At 42.0% G+C, this 20,999-nt stretch overlaps 1 protein-coding gene across 1 annotated transcript in view; it reads right to left on the bottom strand.

The window, feature by feature from the left end:
• The window catches only part of LOC139717677 (uncharacterized), a 609,026-nt gene that overhangs the window by 24,571 nt on the left and 563,456 nt on the right, over window positions 1-20,999 (bottom strand). Inside the window, exons 19-32 of the mRNA XM_071629179.1 lie at window positions 19,191-19,487; window positions 17,323-17,655; window positions 16,218-16,521; window positions 12,926-13,242; window positions 11,944-12,264; window positions 10,809-11,119; window positions 9,557-9,881; window positions 7,640-7,948; window positions 6,512-6,814; window positions 5,205-5,531; window positions 3,571-3,888; window positions 2,574-2,733; window positions 1,946-2,142; window positions 557-880 (exon numbers count right to left, since the gene is read on the bottom strand). Of these exons, the coding sequence (XP_071485280.1) occupies window positions 557-880; window positions 1,946-2,142; window positions 2,574-2,733; window positions 3,571-3,888; window positions 5,205-5,531; window positions 6,512-6,814; window positions 7,640-7,948; window positions 9,557-9,881; window positions 10,809-11,119; window positions 11,944-12,264; window positions 12,926-13,242; window positions 16,218-16,521; window positions 17,323-17,655; window positions 19,191-19,487 (4,146 nt within the window). The remainder of the gene's footprint in view (window positions 1-556; window positions 881-1,945; window positions 2,143-2,573; window positions 2,734-3,570; window positions 3,889-5,204; window positions 5,532-6,511; window positions 6,815-7,639; window positions 7,949-9,556; window positions 9,882-10,808; window positions 11,120-11,943; window positions 12,265-12,925; window positions 13,243-16,217; window positions 16,522-17,322; window positions 17,656-19,190; window positions 19,488-20,999) is intronic.

The following is a 20,999-nucleotide window of genomic DNA, read 5'->3' as shown; positions in this document are numbered from 1 at the left end:
AATGTGTTAAAACTAAATTCATATATGGAGATGAAGATCAAAAAGATGGGGGGGTGGGTAGACGGGGGGTGGGGTAGATGGGGGGGGGGTAGGGGAAGAGAGATGAGAGGAAGAGGGAGAGGAGGAAGAAAAAAAAAAAAAAAAAAAAAAACCCTTTTGACTTTTTCCTTGATAATTTTTCAATGTGGAGACTTTTTTTCCCCCTAAAGTTTTGTTACTTTTTTTCTTTCATATCTTGTGCACAATATGAGACCTTAAGAAAGAAGGAAAGAAAGACCAGCAGTTGCGATCTTAACAAATTAATTTGTAGAGGGAGACAAAGTGAAGAAACTCGCATCTGAATGTGAGACCTTATTTGTGAAAATTGGGGCAATGCTTGCCGAGACATTGCACATCTTCATGACCAATGTCACCAAAATGTGACGTTCCCATGACTTTTGTGTGTACAATGTTGGGGGGGGGGGGAGGGGAGGGGGAGGGCACAGAAACCCTAATTTGAAAATAGTCCAGACAATGTTTGGTTAAAGAGGTGAAACAGGGAAATGGCGACACTTACCAGGGATCTCACAGCTCACTGAAACATCCTCCGAATGAGAACAGTCCCCTTCGGTGGCCCCAGTCCTGGGGCACTGCCACAGGTTCGCCTCGTCTCCGCTGCAATCCAACTCGTCCATGACGATGGAGCCGTTGCCAGGGCCGTACACAGCCGAGTGATAGAAGCCGACTGCCTCGGCCGTCAACAGCTGGCGACAGACCACTCTGGCGTCATTGATGTCAAAGTTGTCGTCGCACACCGTGCCCCACTCACCCTCATTGAAGATTTCCACCCTACCCGACAGGAGGTTCGGACCACCAGCTATTCGCAGATCACCCTGGAAAGCTGCAGAACAGTATCACAGAGAAACAACATACTAGTAATAACTGTCGAAGAATTAAAGAAAAAAAATACTATTTATCTATCTATTTGTATGAATAGCAGACTGCCTGTCTACAATGCAACTAACAATGATTCATTTTCTTTTTTTTTTCAGATTTTTAATCTTTTTTGGGGATTCTAATATGCATACAAAGCATAATCCTAGTGATGGGAAACAAATTTGGAAATCAGGCCTGTAGAATTTCCCCATGCTACTATATACGGCAAATATTTCGTGAGTTTTTTTCCCGCGAATTTCACAAGTCCGGAGCTATTCACGAAAGTAGAGACACATGACAAAATTGACTCTGATCTCCATACGAATGTGACGTATTGGTATGCGCATTTCTCCATTCAGTTCAGTACTCCAAGATCGCAAATTTAACCACTCGCGAAATCGTCGGTAAGTTCCGATTTGCGAAAATTTAGACTTACTAAATATAAGGCATATACAGTACATTACTACTGGATGTACAGTGTAGACAGTACTTTATGACCAATACTGCTGTGGTAGTGTGGTGTTCACTTCAAAAGATTTATATCAGGTTATTTTCTATTAAAGGTGAAAAAACATGTTGAACTTATGGTCTTGTGTTGCAGATCCAGACAATGAAAATTACTTCTTTATTCCAACTGACTTGACAGGCAGAAGAAACTTGTTTAATATTCAAAGAGGAAGGGCTGACCACCCAGGGGTGGAGGTGTGGAGGGGGTAGGGGCATGCATCTGTACTGGTGGGGTCAAGGGGTAATGTAGTCATGTGGAACTGATCGCCATCTTTCTTTTCCTTAACACAGATATCAGTAACCTATTTGAGTTTTCCTAACTTTACTTGTTCATTATTGGTTTTATAAATCTCTGTCATGAGCATGATGAAATATGAATTCTTCCTTCATGTATTTCTTGTTTTGTTTTGTCTATTGTAAAGTTTAGCAAATCTATACTGCATAAAATTATGGCTACCAGCAGATATCATGAAATCATAAGAGCAAGGCAGAGCTCTGGGCTAATTTGTCTGCTCTAACTTACGAGCTCCGCACACGACCCCCGCCGCGTCCATTCCCGGGCGACACTGCTCGGTCGAGTTGCTCTCAAAGCGACACGCGGCGAGTTCGTTCTCGCTTCCGGTGCAGTGGACGTCCACCATGGCGTACCTCTGGTCGAGTGTCGGTTCTCCGAATCTTGAGTTTAGGGACACTTGGAGGACTCCCGACAGTCCAAGTTGCCTGGACGTCAACGATGAGGGAAATAAGCAAGTAAATTCCACTGATTCACAAAAGATGTCTGTTCATATGCTTTACAAAATGGGTGTGGAACAACATTTGAATAGGTGGCTTATCATCATGAGCTCATTTGCATTGAGCTGCATGTATCCATGAATAAAATACTGAGAGAAATTACAGGATGCATGGCCAGGCACAAATTTTGCTGGAAGGCTATTACAGAAAAAATTTTATGGGTGCAAGGCTCAATACTGTAAAATGAATCCATGGACACTTTACTTCTTCCCCAAAAAGGCTATCTGACAGTAAGATTGCAGACATTTTGAGAATAATTCTTTAATGCGGTAGTCACACAAAATTATACATAGAGAACGAAGGAGGGATGAAATAGACCACTGCATGAGATACGGAGTAATTTGACCTTTGACACCAACCTGCACACCACAAATCCGTCAGCCAAAGTCCAGGTATTGTCGCACACCACGTCCCAATGGCCGTAGCGCATCACTTCAACGTTACCCTCGAAGGGCGAGTCCCCGCCGCTTAGTCTCACTTCAAAGTGGGGCAAATCTGCACGACATTCCCAAAAGGAGCATTAAGAGTCAAGAAATGAATGTTGATTTGTCATGATGTCAGCCTCAGCTCACCCATGTAGCACAAACATTAAGAATCTCAGAGCAATCGCAACCCTCTGTGATCACTGTTAACCCGTTGAGGACGGATTTTTTTGCTACAACACGCATTTCCCATAGACACTTTCCCGAGTATACTCGGGACTCGTTCAACGGGTTAAAACAGACATTTTTCTGTGCGTGGAACTTTCGTGAATTTCACAAAAATCGCAAAAGTACACTTGTCAGGTAAATTGCAGGTGTTTTTGTCTGCATGATGCACAGAATACCGGCTTGAATTCATGAAAGTTTTATACCACATAAAATGCTAGTGGCTTCAATTTGTGAACGTTTCATGCCACAATAGTGATATCTCCTTAGTGCAATATTTTCATATGGTAGGATGTCTTGTGATACAACTGACATAAACGTACGAACCACATGTGATAACTCAAACATTTTTTTTTAAATCACTGCCCCCTAATGGTAAACAATACCTTTGATTAAAGAGCCTTACTAAGTGAGCATACTTTTGGTACTAAGCTTCAGATCTCACACTCCCTGATTCTGCAGAATTAAAAACAAAAAGTCTCCTTCAATAACATTATGTGCACATGTGACAAATAAAGAGAACACTATCAATTATACACAATACAATCAAAATATTCCAATGAAAACAGAAATCCTCAATGTCGCTACTTTCACTTGACATTATTCCGCTAACTTATTCTAGAAGACCGAAAAGATTAAAAGCACACAAACAACATGCCGCAAAGAGCACGTTTCAAATATCAGGAAGAGACCCCAAACTCACCAAAGTTACAGACAACGCCCGCATCCTCACGGTGTTGGCAGTTGTGGGTCCCAAAGCCGTTGTTCCCGCACAACTCCACAGACGCCTCGTCCCCATTGCAGTTGACGTCATCCAAGAGAATGGGTCCGCTGCCCTGGCCAAACGTTGCCCCGTACGGCGCGGAGATGGCCCCAGAGTATCCCAGTGACCGGCAGACGACATTGGCGTCGTGGAGGTCCCAGGCGTCATCGCAGATCGTGCCCCACTCGCCCTCGTGGTAGACCTCAACTCGGCCAGAGTGTGGAGAGGGCCCACCAACCAGACGCACCGAGAGATCAGATGTATCTTAAAAGGAGAGCAACATTGTCATCCTTTGATAAATATCCCTTTGATAGGTAGAGGTCCAACTCCATAACCCACTGACTCTAGAGGTCATCCTCCATAACCCTTTGATATCTAGGGGTCAGCCTCAATGACCCTTTAACATCTAAAGGTCATCCACAATAACCCTTTGGCATCTTAAGGTCATACCGGTACTCAATAACCCTTTGACATCTAGAGGTCAATCTCCATAACCCATGGACATCTAGAGATCAACTTCCATGACCCATTGACTCTAGAGGTCATCCTCAATAACCCTTTGACATCTCGAGGTCATCCTCAATAACCCTTTGATATCTAAAGGTCATCCTCAATAACCCTTTGATATCTAAAGGTCATGTTCAATAACCCTTTGATATCTAAAGGTCAACCTCCATAACCCATTGACTCTAGAGGTCATCCTCAATAACCCTTTGATATCTAAAGGTCATGTTCAATAACCCTTTGATATCCAAAGGTCATGTTCAATAACCCTTTGATATCTAAAGGTCATCCTCAATAACCCTTTGATATCTAAAGGTCATCCTCAATAACCCTTTGATATCTAAAGGTCACCCTCCATATCCCATTGACTCTAGAGGTCAACCTCTATAACCCTTTGATATCTACAGATCAATTTTCCACCACTGAAGAAGGCAGTAAATGGCATGTAATTTCACTCAGTCCTGGACCAATTGATAAATTATCACAAATAGAGATGAAATTGCAAGGTAAGGGTGATAAGGGAATGAGAACAAGCAGGCAAATAGTATAGAAAGATTCGGCCAATTAGTGTTTCATGCATTGAACCTGACTTTGCTTCATCCGCTACATGCACAAACTTTGTAGGTGTCTGTCTTGTGCAGGAACATACTAGTATGCCAGGCATGGAAGTTTATTGGATGTAATAGTAGACATTTAAAAGCTCACCTCATCATACATGTACATCTATATTCAACAACACCTGCCTGATCCCCTTGACCCTGAATACACATGGTTTATTACATCTGGTGTATTAACAACCTTGTTGAAGTAAGGCAATTTTTGCTGGCCAGATACTTGTATTGTGACAGCCACTCAGCATCTTTTTCTGTGCACTATTACTTATTAACAAAAATGTCACCTCTAGTGCCTAATTTCCCTATGATGTGAACGCATGACATTTCCGAATTGGACCTGATAATTATTAGAAGTGTCTTGTTACTTTAGATGGTATAACCTTAAACTGAAGATTGACACTTATCGAAAAGGTGCTAGCCACAAACGGTGTTGTATCTCTTACATTAATGCAGAAACTTGACACTTACCTAGTGGTGTACACACCACTCCTGCATCTTCATAATGCCTGCAGTTGTGGTTCTCTCGTCCTGTGTAAGTGCACTGGGCCAGGTTGGTTTCATTCCCCCTGCAGTTCACGTCATCGAGGACAATGTCGCCCTCGCCTGCCCCAAAGTGTGCAAGCATCAGGGCTTCTTCGGCTCCGGGGAAGCCCAGCATGCGGCAGACGACCGCGGCGTCGGCCAGGTCCCAGGAGTCGTCGCAAACCGTGCCCCAGTCGTCATCGACGAGGACTTCCACTCGTCCCTCGTTGGCGCTGTCTCCTCCCACCAGCCGAACCTCGAGATCATCTGTGGGAAAAGGGGCATGCCAAACTACTGTAAAACCAAAGAGATTACACCACAAGAGGGCTTATTCCAGTAGTGGAAGCGGCCGCTCAAGGGAGCCTCCATTGCCCACATCCTGTACATTGAGCAGTAGATGGCAGCACACTGTTAAAATGGGCTTGACTTGAATACCGACACAGCCAGCCTTGCACCTTTTAATAGTTACGACACAATGTTCGAGTAATCATCATGCTCAAAAGCCATAATGTTGGTGATGTTGTCTGATTATATGGCCTTTTCATTCAAAGAACGCATGTATCCAAAACAAATGTCATAATGCTCAAACTACTTTCTAATCTACACTCAAGTTCCAATAGTTTATTTTGTTAATAACAAAAATGCCTAAACTCTAGTTGATGAAATGATATCATCATAGATCATGGTAGAAACTAACATCTAAACAATTAATCACATTGCGTTTCTGAAAAATAAAAAAATGTGTTATGAAGAACAAAGAGTCACTCCAGATGTGATATGAAAAGACAAAATGCCTCGATCAGAGAGTACGTGTGCTCCTTCTGCAATTTTAGAAGCCTCATTTGTACGCATACGTGTGGAGACTGCTTACTCTTTATATAAAATCTCTTTGTGTAAAACCAGAATTTTTTTTGTGTGCATTTTAATCTTGCAAATTTGTGTGAAAGCTGTCAAGAAGTACATTGTTTCCCCTTTCAACAGTAAACTGCAAGTGTACATTTTTTAACTACATAGATATCAAAGCTTGTTTGTTTCTACATTTGATTGTTAATTTACTTTTGTTGTTGTTGTTGTGCTATGTGATTTTTATTTGTAATATTTGCTATTTATAACAGGGCTCACTTGAAAAGCAGGCCCTTGGGCCCTGACCATAACTACCCCGTTCACTTTTGAAATAAGACTGAATAAAAATAGCGATAATAATGCAAGAGTTGGTGCGTGAGTAGCAGTGCATTGCAAACTCTGACCTGTGCAAACGACGCCAGCGTCCTCGCCATGGTTACAGTTGTGGTCGTACAGTCCGTTATTGGGGCAGTCCAAAATGGTCAGCTCCTGGCCAGAGCACAGCACGTTGTCCAGCACGATCTGCCCTTTGCCTTCCCCGAATCTGGCCGACCCGGGGGCCGAGATGGCGCCCTGGAAGCCCAGCATGCGGCAGACGACGGCCGCGTCCTCCTGGCCCCAATCATCGTCGCAGACCGTGCCCCAGCTGCCATTGTGGTAGACCTCTACTCGGCCCTCCAGTTTGTTGCTACCTCCCACGAGACGCACTGACCGCAGCGAGGAAAAAGAGAAAAAAATGTTTGCGATTTTGCAAGAAAGCCCAGATTTGACAGTTTTTATTGGAGTGTTTACGGACTCAGAGGATCAGAGGGACAAACAAATCAAACCACAAAAAAAAAAAGAAAGGTTGCTTTAAAAGTGATCCAGTCCATTGGGTTTGGTCAACAAATTACATGATGTCCACGAAATGGAGGCATCAATGTTTTAATTTCAGGTACGGCTTGACAGTTACTCTCTTTAGTGGATGAAATTGAGTAACAAACCTTATTCAATGATGTAACTATCTTTAATCTGTTGTGTTGTAACAAAACCTGTCAACTGCAAAATGTCTTTCACGCAAAGTGTGTTTCTCAAATCAAATGGTACAATATATGATGCTCTGCTGAATGAATATTCATGTCTTCTTTGCAAGATGTTTTGAATGAATAAAGCAGAATATTAACAATCGAGGGTGAGAAAAGAAGGCAACTGCTGCCGTTTTTGCCAAAAATACTACTGATATTGTGGATTTTTTTTTTCCAGACTGAACTACATACTGAGCTTGTATGTCTAGTGTAAGAAAGGAAAAAAACTTTTTTTTTTCCAACGAAATAGGGCTACAGTAGCAGAGAAAGTCAAAACATAGCTTTGCGATCACAAGATATAAGTAGCAAATCTTGTGACTGGCAACAGATACACCTTTGTATTCTGTGAAGAAAGACCTTAATAAAAATGCTAAAACTATCATGAGTGAATCTATCATGTATTTCTAGATATGAGTAATTATTTTGTACTTTGTTTTCAGCATTTTTAGTAATCTAAAAATTCTTTACCTCCTTGTGAACACACGACTCCAGCGTCTTCACTGTGGCCGCAGTTATGATTGTACAGTCCATTGTGGGGGCAGGTCAAGAGGTCATCATCGTCCGGTCCACACTGGACGTCGTCCAGGAGAATAGCGCCCTCACCGTTCCCAAATCGGGCGGAGCCCGGCCAATCCTCAGCCCCTGGCAGACCCAGCATGCCGCAAACTACATTGGCGTCCGCCTCGTCCCAGTAGTCATCACAGACGGTGCTCCAGGTACCGTTGTGGTACACTTCCACCCTTCCCTGGCGGTACGACGCGGCTCCACTCAACCGCACTGGGAAGAAGGAAAAATAAAATGAAATCATAAACATAAAACAAGTGTTGATGTATTGGGGTCAAATGAATCCATACCTGAGATATGACATTAAAGCAGAGATATGTACTCACTAGCACTTCTGAAAAGTGAGAAACAGAAATGGCTTAGTCAGAAAAGTGTCTGCCCTGAAATCACACGGCTCGAATTTGTGTCCCATCAAGATTTAAAATCTGAGAATGGAAGTTAGTTAAACAAATAATAAAGGACATTTATATTGCGCAGCTACTATAATAATGTACTCTACTGCGCATTACAAAATGACATGCATACAAGAGATTCAAACAGAAAATACATTACTTCAAGAAATAACTTTTTAACCTGGCCTTAAACTCATTAATTGTAACTGCTTGTCTTACAAACAAAGGGAGATTATTCCATAATTTTGGTGCAGCGTACAAAAATGCCCTGTCACCAAGAGTCACTTTTGATTTCCCCGATGGATATTTCAATAATGTTTGATCCTGTGAACTTCGAAGATGATAAAATATTTGAAATGATGTTTTTAACTCTACAAGTTCCTGTATGTACACAGGTGCTGTACCATGAATACATGTAGCTCTATATACAATTAGCAGAGTAATGTAATGCACGTAGTAATGGACTACAATGAGAAAAACGTTTAAAGGTATTAACATATTACTTTGTGCCATTTGAGCAGAAGGAGAATCCTAAGAATTAGACAAAAAACATGAATCATTTCAATATTTCATCTTCTCTTGAGGTGTGCTGTCCGTTGGGGTTTTTACTTGTAGTAGTGAGTTTTAGATCTGATATGCGAGCTACGTACAATTATAGGACAATGCAGCCTCCTGGGTTGAGCAATAAAAACACCTACCTTGTGCATGTGCAGAATACTATTTTCACCATAAAATTGCCTCATCTTTAGCATTCGTGTCGAAGATCAACAGCTCGCTATTGTCAGTGGGGAATGAAACACTCCAATCTCAGGGGAAAATCTGACCCCTCATTCCTGCATGCACTCTCCTTGGCCGTCACATCGTACTACTGTAAAAGCGGAAATTTTCGCGGTGTTGGAATTTTCGCGCCTTTCGCGCAAACAGAAACTAGCGTGAAAATAAAAGGACGCGAATATTTTTGCTTGCCATAATGTTCCTGCGTGTGATATCTTAATTCTGCAGAATTAAAAACATCCGAAACTCTTCTTACCCGGCCAAGCGCGAAAAATTAATCGTGCAAAAATATCCACTTTTACAGTACTCTGGCATCAGTATTAATCCTCTCCGTGCCAGGGACTATGTACAGCCAGTGGGATACAACACTATGGGGATTTCTATGCCAATCTGCACCAAAAGCACACAAAGGGTTAAACGATGATTCTGGAGTAGTTTACTTTTCATACCTTCTGTCAATTCCCTTCTTGGATGGTAGTCCAGTGTAAACGTAGTTTACTTTTCATGCATTACATGTGCATATAATTAAAGCATGAATGGATTACAAACTTGCACCAAATGTGGAATATTGAACGCCTGATAAATAATCTGGAACACTCTCTTAGAGAAAGAAAAGAATTAGATTCATGCATCTGACAAAAGTTCCAAAGATCACCTGTTGTCCTACAAATGACCCCGGCATCTTCTGCATGCCCACAGTTGTGCTGATAGAGCCCCGAATGGCGGCAGGATGCCAGGTTGGTCTCATTGCCTCTGCAGGCGAGGTCGTCGAGGAGGATGGTTCCCGAGCCGGGGCCAAAGTGCGCCCCACCGATGGCATTATGTGCCCCGGGGAAGCCCAGCTCACGACAGACAACGTTGGCGTCTTCGATTCCAAAGAAGTCGTCGCACACCGTGCTCCACGTGCCGTTGTAGTTGACCTCCACGCGGCCCTCGCGATCGTTCCTTCCGCCGGCGAGACGCAGTTCAAAGTTCAGCTCCTGAGGCATGGTTCCTGTTGATCACAAAGTTGACAGATATGAATGAGCCATGATAACCTGCAGCCATCGAGGACGCACATAATGTGTGATCCCTTTATGGACACATTAATATCCACAAGATATGTGCGAAGTAGCACTTTGATAACACAATTTCAATTCTAAAGGCAATGACGAAAATGCAAAATATTGGCTAAAAGGTACGTTCAGCAACAGTCTTTGCAATCTGAGGACATATCCAATCATGGTTGGTATTTAAATAATCATGTTTTATACACCATCATCGTTTATCAACAAATCAGACTATAGCAGAATCCTTTAATCTTCCACATAAGAGCGAATCAGATGTAGCTTTTTTGGGAAAATGACTGCCAGGGCATGATTGACCAACTTTCTACCTATAGATTCACGGTTGGACAGAGAGGGCGCTTCCAGGAATAAATGTTGTATCCACATGTAATTAGAATTATTTCACCCTTTTGATTTCAAAATAACAGGAAAAACAACTCACTGCCTTGGCAAATCATTGTCAGCTACAGTTGTAAAAAGGTTTTCTTGGTAGACCCTTTTCATGTACCTCTAGCAAATTCCAAACGGTGGAAGATGTTTTTTGGCTCCTTTGGAAAAGTATGTTTCATATCTAACCTTACTAAATGCTGATGAACAGGGATGGCAAGTTCAGCCAAGTGTCTGGGCACATGAACGGTTGACAATATATTCTGTAATAGATTAATTCACACAAATTGTTGAGGACTGTGTTCTCTTGTACACAGTTCATAGAAACAAACTAGCCTCTATGTATACCACAGTTTGCCTGCTCCTACGGCACAGCCATCCCCCCCCCCCAATCCTGCCTCAAAATGGCCTTTGTGAGGTTGGGAGATCATGCATGAGGAACTGTAAGCATGAGATGGGTAGGCACTAACGAGCACAGGCGACCCCAGCATCTTCTGAATGGCCACAGTTGTGCTCGAAGAGTCCGTTGCTTCGGCAATCCAGCAGACTCGTCTCGTTGCCGATGCATTCCACGTTGTCCAGCGCAATGCGACCCACTCCCTCCCCAAACCGGGCGGAGGAAAAGGCCAGGTTGGTTCCCGTGGTGTAGCCCAGCATTCGGCAGACCACATCGGCATCGCGGAAATCCCACGAGTCGTCGCAGACGGTGCCCCAAGTACCATTCTGGAAAATCTCCACTCGCCCCTCCTTCTCATTATCTCCACCAACCAGTCGGATCACAGAATCTAGGTGTTATTTTAAAATGTAATGAGATTGCGAGAGCACTACAATGTATCTATCATAATCACTTATCATTGAAACTTCTTTACCCGCATATGACAAAAATGCAAACAGCACTACAATATTCGGAAGGGTAAAAAAGTCAAACTTCTCGTTGAAAAAAAGTTTTTTCCCCTTTCTTACATTCGACATACAAGCTCAGTATCTAGTTCAGTCTGGGAAAAAAAAAATCCACAATACCTGTAGTATTTTCGGCAAAAACAGTACAAAGTATTGCCAAAAAGCAGCAATTGCCTTCTTTGCTCAAAAAGTTGTGTACGGATTAAAATGAAACTCGCATAAAAAGTCAATATTGACACAAGGAACACCTCTTTCTATTTTGGTAGTGATCCAAGAATTTTTATGGATTTTTGAAGGATTTTTCATCTTTTGGCATATAAGGTCAATGAACTTGGGGTACAAGCTGCACGTACTGGAGGTTTACATACGCGCAATAAAGCGCATGCTCTGCTCGGGTAAGGCGCCATGCAATGACGTAAAGAAAAGGCTTTTATTTTGAAAATTGAGTTACTGGCTTGGCAGAGATGTCTGTGCTCTCCGAGTGCTTTTCTAGCAATGACAAGAGTGCTTTTCTAGTTGCCTCTGAAATCGTTTGCACCTGGGGGGTGTTTCATCAACATTTGTCGTCAGCACTGACAATTTCAGCAAAATCCTTGGTTTTGATTGGCTGAGATGCTCTGGTCACTAACTGTTACTATGGTGATTCAAGTTGTCAGCGCTGACAAATGTTGATGAAACATCCCCCTGATCGACTTGTGGTTGCTCTTACCTATCTCTGCGCACTCGACGCCCACATCCTCAAAGTGAGCACAGTTGTTCTCTCGGAAAGGCCGGCGGGAGCATCTCGCCAGGTTCGACTCTGATCCGTTACAGTTCACGTCGTCCAGCAAAATGGCGCCCGTGCCCTCCCCGTAGAAGGCATTGCCGCGGTAGGCCTCGGCCCCGGGGTAGCCCAGCATTCGGCAGACCACATTGGCCTCCTCTAGGCCAAAGCTGTCATCGCAGACAGTGCCCCAGGTCCCCTGGTACATCACCTCGACTCTCCCTTCCCTGTTCGATGGGCCATCCACAAGCCTCACATCCACGTCATCTGCGTCACAAAACAAAAATGCAACGGTAATAATTATAAAATACTTATTCATCAACAGTTTCATAACACTTTACCAGATTTCCACATTTCTGATGGTGTGCTATTTCATAGTTTATTAGATGAACAGGCAAATGTTCGCACTGCTAAAATATTATTTCTGTTTTACATGTTGGGATTTATAGAAGTACGTAGAGTGTCAAGAACTGGACAGATTGTGAGTGTGTTCAGAAACATAACTAGGGGCTTGACCAACGAATGCCTTGTATACAATCCGCAAGGTCATAAATGATATTCCTTGCTGATTTGGAAGCAAATACATAAAATACATACAGTAATAAAAATAATAAAGAATATCAGCGAGTATGATGAATGGTGAGCACAGAGCAGTGAGGGCCATGTACTGCTGATGACTACAATCTAACTGTAAAAGTGGAAATTTTTGCGGTGTTCAAATCTTCACGCATTTCGTGCAACAAGAAACTAGCGCGAAAATAAAAGCATGCTAATATTTTTGCTTGCCATATGGTCCAGTGGTCAATGTCTTGATTTCATGGCATTAAAAACATACAAAACTCTTCTCATCCGGCCGAGCATGAAAAATTACCGCTGGTAGTCGCGCAAAAGTATTCACTTTTTACAGTATTGGAAAGTTCACACTCACCTGTGCAAATAACTCCCGCATGTTCGGAGGGTTGACAGTTGTGCTCGTAGATCGGTGAGTGGCTGCAGTCTATCAGGCTGGTCTCGTTCCCCGTACAGGAGAGGTTGTCCAAGATGATACGCCCATCGCCCTCGCCAAAGTGACTGTCAAGGAGCGCCACAGAGGCCTTGTTGAAGCCGAGCGCGCGACAGACGACGGAGGCGTCCTTAACGTCCCACTGGTCGTCGCACACATTTCCCCATTCTCCATCGTAGTAGACTTCTACGCGACCCTCGGCATCATTACTTCCATTTCTGAGTCGGACTGGTGAAATATTGATAACCAGTGAAGAAAAATGAAAAGGCAGATAAAGTATATAATGTATGTGACCGTGCATCACAAAACCAATAAAAAGTCGCACGCACTGACTTTGTGTGAGGACTCAAAATAGGTGAAACGAGTCAACCCGATCAATCTTGACTTTTTCATATTGTACGAGAGAACAAGTCTTCTTCCACATTATGCTAAAATTTGTGATCATAAAACAAGCTAAAAAATTTGTATTTTCCGCAGTTTTTCTACAAAACTTTTTAAAATAATAATGTCATTAAGTATGTCCAAGAGTCCCCCTTTCATTTCTTAAAAACCCTTTACACACTTTTCCCTCTTTATCTCTAAAAACTTTTACAAGAATGATGCTACTGCTTTGAAAGTTGGCATTAGTCATGGACAGAATGTGTCAGGAGAGCATTATTTATCAATTTCAGCTTAATCTGATAATCCCTTTGTTGTTGTTGCTATGAAGTTTCAAATCATCCTTTTTTTGTCCCATTCATTGCACACAGCCAGCCAACGGTCAGATTAAGCACTAGAATAGACCTTGCATACTTAAGAGTGTCTTTTCTCATTACAAACTTTTCCAGAGTGTGTGCATTTTTTCCACTGTTTAGATAGGTCCAGAGAGTCCATTTTGATGGATTTATAAATAATTTTACAGCTTTGAGTCGGCTCTTTCAGAATCTGCCCTTACCTAAAAATCCATGTCTGGTGACTTTTTGTTCAATTAGTGATGCAGGGTCACATATTATCAACCTTAATCATTTGAGAAACAGCTCAAGGATATTGCCAGTCTTGCTTTTATCTAAGAATGCTCTACATGTGAAATGATCACAACAAATCTAATTTAATTCATCTTCTTTTAGCTATGAATCATAGCTTTCAAGATATTTTATTCTCATTCTTATTTTTGTGTGTGAATCTGTTAGGTATTTTACCATTCAATGATTTGATTTGTTGATTTCAAGCAACACTTACATGAGTACATTCATTTCTATTTCACATTATTATATAAGCTGGGTTCCTTGTGGTGTATTTTAATCCACATGCAGTTTTTTTTTTCTTACACAGGTCTAGAATGATTCATATCTTCCAAATAAAGTACATCATGGAACATGACTTGTCATTGGATTGATACACAAGTCTACAAATGCAGCATTTGTAAACTGCTCTGAGCAGTCAACCAAATGAGAGAAAGATTAAGAAATACAATTTCTATAAAATGAAAAATTGGCTGACTTTAAAAACATAATACACACATCGGTCTAGAAACTATTTTCTTCTAACAAGAACTGCCATTACACGACACTGAACGGGTTGAGTGTGCAAAGCAGGGCAACTGACTTTAAACAGGCAACCTGTAGGAATTTATTTGTACATGTACTGTTAAAAACCAGAGATTTTCGTGTGAATGAAACTTTAACATATTTTGCAAGGCAGACAAGATTCCCCAAAGTACTAATTCACACAAAAGGTTCTGTTTGCTCAAAACATTGAAGGCCAGTGGCGATTTGCAAAAGTTTCACCTGGCACAAATGGCCACTGCAATGGATCCACTTCACAAATGCTTCTGGTTTTACAGTAGGTTTTTGTAATAATAAATGGGGCTCCTTGAAGATATCTTCTACTTAAATCTTCTTTTATAGCAATGAAATAGGAGCACCATATAGTCCTTAATATTAAAGTTAAAATTCACAGGTTTTAGTCTGCACCCCTCTTAGTTTCATATGGTTTGCGGGGTATGGTATTTCCTTCCTTTAACCCTAATGAGGCTGGGTCCGCCCCCCCCCCCCCTTCAGATCTCGCCTATGGAACGCGTGATCGCGCCGAAAATCGGCACACGCGACGCCCGCGACGTATACCATCAAAATATGTGGTTGCTTTCTCCGAAAAATTTTTCTTATATTTTATATTAATTAATTATTGTAATTTATGCATAAAATCAGTTTGGGGATCTAAATCACTTATTAATGCTCTAATTAAGCTAATTTCTTTTTAAAAATGTTTCCCCTCATCATTCTCCTGAGACATAGGATAAAAAAAAATCTGTATCGAACTAAATTTCTTATTTATTTGATTGTTTTTTGAATTTCTTATGTATTTCCTTGTTTTTCGACCTTTTGTTTTTGTTTGTTTTTTGGCCAAAATTTGTCACAGACATTTTTCGAAGCTTTATTATGCTAAAATGAATTAATTTCGTCCATTCTAAGTCAAGATATGAATTTTTATGTGAATTAATTGAAAAAACACAATTTGCATTGGATTTGTACACAAAATCACGTTTTGGAGCAATTTTGGGGTTGACAAATTTTTTTCCAACGGGTGTCGCGTCAAAACGGTACGCGCGGGCGAAACAATTTTGGTCTCAAAAGTTGCGCGATACTTGAAAGAAAAAAGTCATGAAACATCGCGGCGGGAGCTTATCGCGCTGCGAAGATATTGCGCGAAACGTCGAGGGGGGGCGGATTCTGCCCCCCCCAGCCTGATTAGGGTTAAGTGTCTTCTTTTGAATGATTTATATATCAGCTGTATATTGAGTATATACACAATAATATTCAATGACTTTTTAGTTGATTTCTTGTAATAACAATAATAATAAGTACAGCATTTGTAATGCGCCTTCGATCTAGTATCCTATTCTGAGGCGCAGAGGGACGTAATTATGAAAAGAATAGCATACATCGTAGTCATAATTGTACATAAGAAGGTTGAAAAAGAAGAAAGAGATATATAGAGATATACACACCAATGAACAATTCATTGAAAATTCAATCAAAACAAGATGTGAACATATGTGATTTCAGAAGCTTTTTAAATGTTTCAATGGTAATGACATTTGAATTGCTATCAATACGAGATTGATAACAATTTTGAGGATACAACTGACATCATTATAATAATCAATAACCATACCATACTGATATGATGATAACTGAGTGCTGGATTAGGACTTTGGCATGGTGTTCTTATTTTACCATTGACTGAGCAGACTGCTCCGGCATCTTCCCAGTGGCCACAGTTTTCCACGTACAAGCCCGCGTGTACGCAATCAAAGATATTGGTCTCATCGCCTGTGCACTCTACATCATCCAGAATGGTGGCATCGGTTCCTTCGCCAAACTCGGCGCTACCGGGGGCCTCTTCGGCACCTGGGAAGTCGAGCATCCGGCATACGACGCCGGCGTCCCGGACATCCCACGCGTCATCGCAAACGGTGCTCCAGGAGCCATTGACGTAAAGCTCCACGCGGCCCTCACCGTATTTGCCACCCACGAGTCGAACTGTCCGTCAAAAGACAAAGCACTATATGTATTAAGAGTTGGGAATCCATGACTTACTGACAGTTAATTACCATTTTATTTATTTATTTTTTTTTTTGCAGCTAGGCAGCCAATGGCAATGTGTGTGGACTGAATTTCTGTATTGTTCATAGAGTGCATACAAACTCGATGACACACAACTCCTTTGTTTTCTGAGAGACTGAAAAGGACATATCCCCAGACCTCCACTTCAGCAAAAGAGTGGAATGTTTTCCTGTGATCATTTTTTTTCGCACTGAACTGGGTAAAATGAATTTTGTTTCTTCTTTTTTTATAATTCCGCGGAATCATGACGTTTAATAGTTGTGGTATATATCAAATATATCAAAATAATGCAAAATATGTGTGCACTTTCATTTTCGCGGTAGCTTCTGGCTGTGCAAAAAGCGCAAATATTTCAACACTGCGTATTAAAATTTCCACTTTTGCAGTACTTTATGACTAGCAGTAACACTTTTATCACCACTGTTAACAAGTGAAGAGCTTTATTGTAAAACGGGCTAACTATACTCTCATTAAGTTCAGATATTTGCAATCAGAGCTGCTACACAGCAAAGAGATAATGAGAAAATGCAGGATATTTTTAAATCATAACTTCAAGAATATTCCATGTTATGCTACGTGCGAGGTATCACTGGAAAGGTTTCATTTCACTCCATCTGATGATGGACTTACTTTTAATATGTGTAAAAATGGTGCCTAGCCCATTTTGCCATGAAACTCTTCAAGTGTTGAGAATTATCAAGAATCCAGAATGCATACCGTTCCTCTGACACACAACCCCTGCATCCTCAACGTGAAAGCAGTTGCTTTCGTACAGCCCACTGTGAAGGCAGTCCCCAATGTTGGTCTCGTTGCCCACGCACTGCACGTCGTCCAGGACAATGCGGCCCTCACCCTGCCCGAAGTAGGCCGAGGGGGTCGCCGCCTTCGCTCCGCTAAATCCCAGCGCACGGCAGACCACGTCGGCATCGCGCAGGTCCCAGGAGTCGTCGCAGATGGTGCCCCACTCCCCATCGTGGTAGACCTCCACGCGCCCCTCAAAGTCCTTCTGGCCTCCGACTAGGCGCACTGCAAGAGGAGCACTGAGGGTTGCTGGACTTGGACTGACGGGCGGACCTAACCATGAAAAGGTAATGACGATCAGAGAGTGAAGTCACACAAACTTCAAAGAGAACTTTCTAGTGCATAAGTGGGCAACATATCACCCGTCCTGTCTCCCACCCCCCCAAAAAAAAACCGAACGAACCAAACCAACCAAACAAAACCAAATCAAACCGAATCAAACCGAACCAAACTGAACCAAACCGAATAAAGCCAAGCCATAGCAAACCAAACAAAACCAAACAAAACCAAACAAAACCAAACAATATCTTATTCAAAAATTTGTGACCTGCTGCAACAAAAGGATCCAAAAGTCGGGGGAGGACAATTTTCTGAAAATGACATGATATCATTCCCTTACTCTTCCACTTTATTGTCATATATAACATGACTCATAAATGTACTCAGTTGCAGAGATATGGATGATTTTACTAGCGCATGTCAAGTGGTTTAAGAAATCAGTGTTTCAAGAAAACCGCCTTCAAAGTTTTCCTTCCGACACTATGATGATCAAGGCGAAGCAAGACAGTTTTCACCGTTTGACAATAGAAGGTACGCTCCTAGCAACCTCTGCGATGTTCATTCAAGCTTAGCGCAAGTAGTCTACGCATGACCAATCAGTTACCAGTTTGCCACACACTGACCAATGAGATCACTCCCTCATTGCTAGGGGCGGAGTCTAGCTGCGGTGCTAAGTCCAAATCTTCGGACACCTTTCTGTTCCGTTGAAAGTCGGAAAATCATGGCCAAGAAAAATGTTATTTTCTTGCCTTTCCTTTGATCATTTAGCTCCGAAATTTTGGCAGATGATAGAAGATACATTAGACTACAAATTTATGTCAAAAACAGAAATCCAAATGTTTTGACGGATTTTGAGGATCTGATTTCAAACTCAATTTTCTCTGCTCACCCGTCAGCGACTTTAGGATCCTTTTGTTGTAGCGGGTCACATTTAGTTTTATAGGGTGCAATTGTAATGGGAGAGGTGTACTGAAAATGAAGGGTGCCCAAAGATTGTCCATCAGTTTTGCTGAGGACAATTTCCCTTTGAAAAAGGTAGGACTGTAAAGTCATACATTCTGTAGTCTTATCTTCACTGAGGTAGTCACCAAATGCATGCCCATTTTTTTTTTTTAAACAATAATGCAATATGGGGTCCTGCACTTCTGAAACCTAAATTAGAAAAGGGGCATGGGCTGATTTTGAGAAGGTCTGGAATTATGTATTTTTTTGTTGATTTGGCTGAATACAGATTTTTTTAGTTTTCTTGACAGAATTACAGTTAGTTGTAACTTTACATACTCATGAATAGAAGATTAAGGTGTACCAAACTTCAGGTTAATCTGACAGTTCCTTTGCAGTGGTTACCAAGGTGTTAATAAACTTTTTTTTTTCTTTTTCTCCACACACAACAAAGGTGACTGAGTCTTCTTGCACAAACCTCTAATCAGAGATTGAAACAGCTACAGCAGTCATGGTTTACAGAAGTAAGGAAAGTTTTCTTTCTTTCTCACCTGTTGGTGAACATGTGACTCCGGCATCCTCGGAGTGTCCGCAATTGTGTCTGAAGAGTTCCCTGTGTTGGCAGTCAAGAATGTTGGTCTCGTTACCCGTGCACTCAACATCGTCTAGGATAATGCTTCCTTCACCCTGGCCAAAAGATGCTGATCCCGAGGCACTCTCTGCTTCAGGATATCCCAGCATTCTGCAGACGACGTCAGCATCTTCCTGTCCCCAGCTATCATCACAGACAGTGCCCCAGGTATGATTGTAGTAGATCTCCACACGACCTTCTCCTTCTTGAGCACCATCAACCAGCCGGACTACAATGTAAGTTAAGAAAACAAGAAAAAGATAATAATAGCAACAACAAATTAGTTTGCATCTAATTGACAAATCGCCCTACATTGACGCAAATAAGCTCTGCATTGATAAGTGTCTTATACCCCCATCTCACGAGACGGCGATTCCGCTACGATCAGCAAAAATTGACAAAGCGCGGCGGATTGTAGCTTGATTGCTTTAAATCTTCTCCATCGTATCTTGAGCGGTTCAGAAGCGCCGAGGGTCGCCACCATCGCCATGGTCGGCGACCTCGCTACGGAAGTTTTGAACATGTCCAAAACTTCTGTAGCGAGGTCGCCGTGTGGTTTTAGAGCCCATCACAATCGCCTCACGAGCTCATTAAAAGCGCCACATTCGTAACTCTGACGGGGTAGCAACGCGTTAGGTGTAACTCAAGCGCATCGAAAGCCGCCCCCATCGCCGATGAAAATTACCACTTTTACAGTATTACGTAACAGGAACCAACAATGAATGAAAGAAAGTGATGCACACACCAGGAAGGGGGACATGGAGAAAAGCGTATATAATTTATTTTTCCACGTACATTTAGTACCAATCTACTCTGTTTATTAAATTGTTTGTTTGTCATATACCATTGCAAGTCAATGAAAGTAAATTAAGTTGATAATCTTTTCAAATATATCTTCATAAAATTGTCTCATTGTAGGATACGATTTGTAGTTTGCTTGTAAGCCAGTTCTTTAATATCATATCCACATTTTACCATTTTCATTGAATGGATAACTTAAGCAATGGTGCAATTTCACATCAGGTTCTACATGTAACTGGTGTGTTCTAGAATGCTGAGATGTAAGGGTAAAACCATATTCTGCATATCCATGTTGGTTTGACACTGACATCTGCCTGACAAAATTCAATCATGAAACCCATTTTATACCCCGATCGCTTGAGACCATAGCATGAGCCCGGTGTAAATGTATCACTGTTGCTCCGATCGTATCACTGTTGTAGCGAGGTCTTGATAAGCGTACGAATATCGCAATATGATCGCTTTGATGGCAGAAGCAGCGGGTCTCGTCGGCTTAGAAAAGCGGCAAAACGTGGCAGCATCGTAGCATTATCGTGGCACTATCGCCTACAGCACAGGTCGAGCGTAGAGAAACAGTTATAGTGTTATCACCTCGGAGGCCAAAAAAGGAGATGGACGGCGATCGCGCCACGATTTGTTAAATCGTCACAGATCGCCATGGTCGCCTTCCAAGCGAGATGGGGGCCTTAGTGGTAGCCATGACAAAAAAAATCATAGGCATATATGCTCGAGCAGGATGTGAACCTACAGCCTCCTGGGGGGCATTTCATGAAGCATTTCGTCCGACAAAGTTGTCAGAAAAATTTGCTCTCAGCCAATCAGATGCAAGGATTTCAGTAGCTTGTAACAGTTTGTCCAAAAAATATCTGACCGAACTGCTTCATGAAATGCCCCCCCCCCCCCCCCCCCCCCCCCCCCCCCCCCCCGATCTCTGGACAGG

The sequence above is a fragment of the Diadema antillarum genome, unplaced genomic scaffold, assembly GCF_040938485.1.
Source record: "Diadema antillarum isolate AM-2024a unplaced genomic scaffold, OU_Dant_1.0 scf00000080, whole genome shotgun sequence".
In the NCBI taxonomy this organism is placed as follows: domain Eukaryota; kingdom Metazoa; phylum Echinodermata; class Echinoidea; order Diadematoida; family Diadematidae; genus Diadema; species Diadema antillarum.
This window is presented reverse-complemented; position numbering and strand designations above follow the sequence as displayed.